At 55.9% G+C, this 3,724-nt stretch overlaps 1 protein-coding gene across 1 annotated transcript; it reads left to right on the top strand.

Annotated features, from left to right (window-relative positions):
* The first annotated feature begins 2,598 nt into the window (after positions 1-2,598).
* LOC127344110 (ethylene-responsive transcription factor RAP2-2-like) lies at positions 2,599-3,455 on the top strand. The gene has a single exon (XM_051370328.2). It carries the CDS (start codon positions 2,806-2,808, stop codon positions 3,325-3,327), a length of 522 nt encoding a protein of 173 aa, XP_051226288.1. The 5' UTR covers positions 2,599-2,805; the 3' UTR covers positions 3,328-3,455.
* Positions 3,456-3,724: the final 269 nt, after the last annotated feature.

Genomic DNA, 3,724 nt, shown 5'->3' with positions numbered 1-3,724 from the left:
TCATTTAGCCTAGTGCCCCTGATTTGGCACATTTATCACATTACCTCTCACTGGATATGAGAAACTTTGTCATCTTCCCTGACATGGTATGCTACCACTAATTAGCCGTTGACTTAGATAAACTGAGCTCCAACCTCTATATCACCGGCTTTCCAAATAGAGGAGACATGTTTGGGAATAGTCCTTCTAGAAATTAATTAGCAGGTACGTTAGCCCTCTATTTGACTTTTCTAAAAAAACTCAAAACGTTAAAATAATATATATGAGTGTGCATAATTGCATAGGATGTATGTATTAATTTTTGGCATCTCGTAGACCCCCAAAAGGAAGACAAAATGTGAGAAGTTTATATAGACATGGTTTTGTCCTTTTATTTTTCCGTAGAGCAAACCATAGCGAATTCATCACAGACATGTAGTACACATTTACGGAGAGGGGATTTGGTGCACATGGGCACCAATGCTCCATGCATTTTCAGATTTTTTGAAAATTTCAAAACCTTACATTTTTATGTCTCCAAAAATTATGGCCTTAAATATATAGGTATATATGTAAAGGAGGATACTACACAAAAAAAGTCCCAGTAAAAAATACTTTGTATGTCGAGAAATACAAAAAAAAAATATGACAAAAATATATACTATTTTAATACAGTTTTACTACCATTTACGTTCAGATATTTGTCTTTTTTATATTTTCCAAAATACAGCGTATTTTTTAACGGAACTTGTTTACATACATCAGTACTGTATATATCTATCTATATATTTAACATCATAATTATTAGAGACATAGAAGTGTGAGGTTTTAAAAATTTACGCTGGTTCATTTTTACTTCGAAAAAACTTATAAAACTACTTTCGCTATTGGGCCTATGTACTGGGCGAAGAAGAGAGAGCGCCACGCTTGGACGGATCGTAGGCCCAGACCCAGCGGCTGAACGCCGCGGCCAACACGGATCCGGTCAAAACAACGGCCGCCGCACGGTCGCCCGCCACGTTTGGTACCACGTGCGGTGCGGCGAGGCGAGGCCCGAGATGCTCCCACCGCCGCGACACGGCATCTCAGTCCGAGCTCCGGCCTCCGTCAGGGGACCCACCCAGCCCTGACTTTGCTCGCACTTCGCACGCACAGCCGTCCCATCCGTTCTTTGGCGCGCCAGTGCGCGTCCAGACTTGCGGCTTGACGAGCGACGCCATCGATCAGATTCGTAGCACGTCGCGGGCGGATGGGGATGGATGGATAACCCTCTCCTCTCTACCGCCCGCGCGGCGCAATTCTTGTGGCCACGGCCGGCGGGCCATACGGTGCGTGGCAGGCGCCGCTGGACGCAGAGTAGCTTTTACGGTGCGGCATGCATGGGACAGCGGTACAGAAGAAGCGAGGGGCGCGGTGCGGACGGACGGACAGGGTCGTGGAGCGTAGGCTTGCGGTGAGATGACATCAGGGCTACGGTCTTGGTCAGTCTGCGCGAGCGGCGCCGGCCGGTCGAGCTAGGTGGCGGCCTATCCCATATGCATGAACCTAGCGCTAGCGCAACCGGAGAATCTGGCCACACGCATATGGTGTCGTGGTCCTCGGCTTCGTCCATGCGCTCACGGCTTGCGATACGTCCAAGGCGTCATACTGTATGTATGTATACCCTCGGGCAGAGAAGGAAGAAAGAAAAAAAAATGTCGCTTGGCTCCAAGGCGCCGCATATGAATCCCCTCCTGCCACAACAGGCCATCTCCTGCGCCTGCCAGATCGCCATGAATTCCATCTCTACTACAGTACGCTTGATTTCGTCGCACGCAGCCAAGAGCTTTGATCAGCGAGCGCCGGAGAAACAGAAGCAGAACCCCGATTGCAATTATCAAGTCGACTCAGCGTGGCCCACGCCGCCGCACGCACCCAACGCCGTACCCACCAGCCGCACCGCTCCACCCATTTATTCGGCCCGGCCCCATCCGCCTTGGCTAGCGGCGACGCGCCACAACACACCACACGCGTGTCCCATTCCACCCCGCCCGGCGCCCGTGCTGTCTCCCACCCCACGACACGACTGCTCGCACGTGAACCGAACCCGCCCGCCAGCAATGCCTCCTCGACACGTCGTCACGCCTCGACGCTGGCGGGACTAGGATTTTCGGTGGCGACATGGTACCCCTAGCTTTGCTTGCGCCTAGCCTCCGCTCGATTGCTTTTATTCGTCGCGGCGAATAAACGACAAACCAGCTACCGGCGCAGGACGAGTGGCGCAGGCATGTGAGATTCACTGACATGCAGGGCCAGACGACCGTGACCCCATCGGACATGGCCCAGGGCCGCCGCTCTGCTCCATCCGGCGCCGCTCGCACCAGGCACCAGCTGCTGGGTCAAGGCTGAAAAAGATGGTGGGGGCGCGTCGCGGAGTGGCAGTATTAGGTGGGATGTCGTCACGCGGGCAGGGGGGGTTCACATGCAAACCAGGGATGCCGTGCATTATTGGTTCACATGAGAATGGGTGCGGCGCAGCACAGGGTCAAGATCGGTATACCACCGCGCTGGGAGTGGGACCACTGGTGAGTAAAAAGATGGCTGTCCCCGCGGATACGTCAAGTCGTGCGGCGGCCGGCCGTGCTCCCCGAAGCCACCACAATCCCCCAAACCCCAACCCAAGGAACGACTTTATACAGCTACGTACTCCACCTCCGTTCTACGACGCGCGGCGCCGCTCTATAATACCAGTACACCGTTCCTATAGCCAAACTAACCAAGACTACGTAGTATTACAGGCAAGCACCACCAGCAAACCAAACACCACGCCTCGCCGCCTGCTAGCCGATGGATCCGGCGCTGCGGGAAACGGCAAGCCTCGGCGGCGGCGGAGGAGCCGCGGGAGGAGGAAGCGAGGCGCACTACCGCGGCGTCAGGAAGCGGCCGTGGGGCCGGTACGCGGCGGAGATCCGCGACCCGTGGAAGAAGACGCGGGTGTGGCTCGGCACCTTCGACACCCCCGTCGAGGCCGCGCTCGCCTACGACCGCGCCGCACGCACGCTCCGCGGCGCCAAGGCCAAGACCAACTTCCCCGACCATTACCAGCAGCTGCACCACCGCCCACCTCTGCAGCAGCAGCAGCGGCCTGCTCCCTTCGGCGGCGTCGACCTCAACGTCCCTTCGCCCTGGCAGTTCGTCTACTTCGCGCAGCCGGCCGCCGCGCCGGTGCCCTGCTCTCTTCCCCGACCAGCAGCGTCTCCGCCCACGCCCTCGACGGCGCTCCAGCTCGGCGCAGGCGCCAGGCCAGGTCCAGGCGGCCTCCCGTTCGACCTCAACGAGCCGCCGCCGTCGCTGCTCTTCGGCTCCTGATCGATCGTTGCGATCCACGGTAGTCGGTAGAACCTAGTTCTGTGACGGTGAGAATCTCGCGATGACGGCGCTGGTCCGTCCGCCCATCTGTACATACCTGTTTATGGAAACTTTGGCATTACTTCTTTGCTCCGTTTCCCCGCCGGTAATGCTGGTTTTGTGTCTCCTTACCGGAGGTGAGATCAAACTGTTTAGCACGGTAAACGTTGGCCTCTGGTCTTGCATGTTGAATCGCTCGCGAGCTGACGGCTCGCCGCGGCCGCTGGACTTTTTTCAGGGGCGCCGTCCGCTTGCACATGCGCTCTCTCTCCTGCGGATTTTGTGCATGTGCAGATACGTTACCGTGAACTCGTTGCACATGGGGATGGAATGAAATGAAATCTTGCTGCGGCCAAAT

Source organism: Lolium perenne, chromosome 3, assembly GCF_019359855.2.
Source record: "Lolium perenne isolate Kyuss_39 chromosome 3, Kyuss_2.0, whole genome shotgun sequence".
NCBI lineage: Eukaryota > Viridiplantae > Streptophyta > Magnoliopsida > Poales > Poaceae > Lolium > Lolium perenne.
This window is presented reverse-complemented; position numbering and strand designations above follow the sequence as displayed.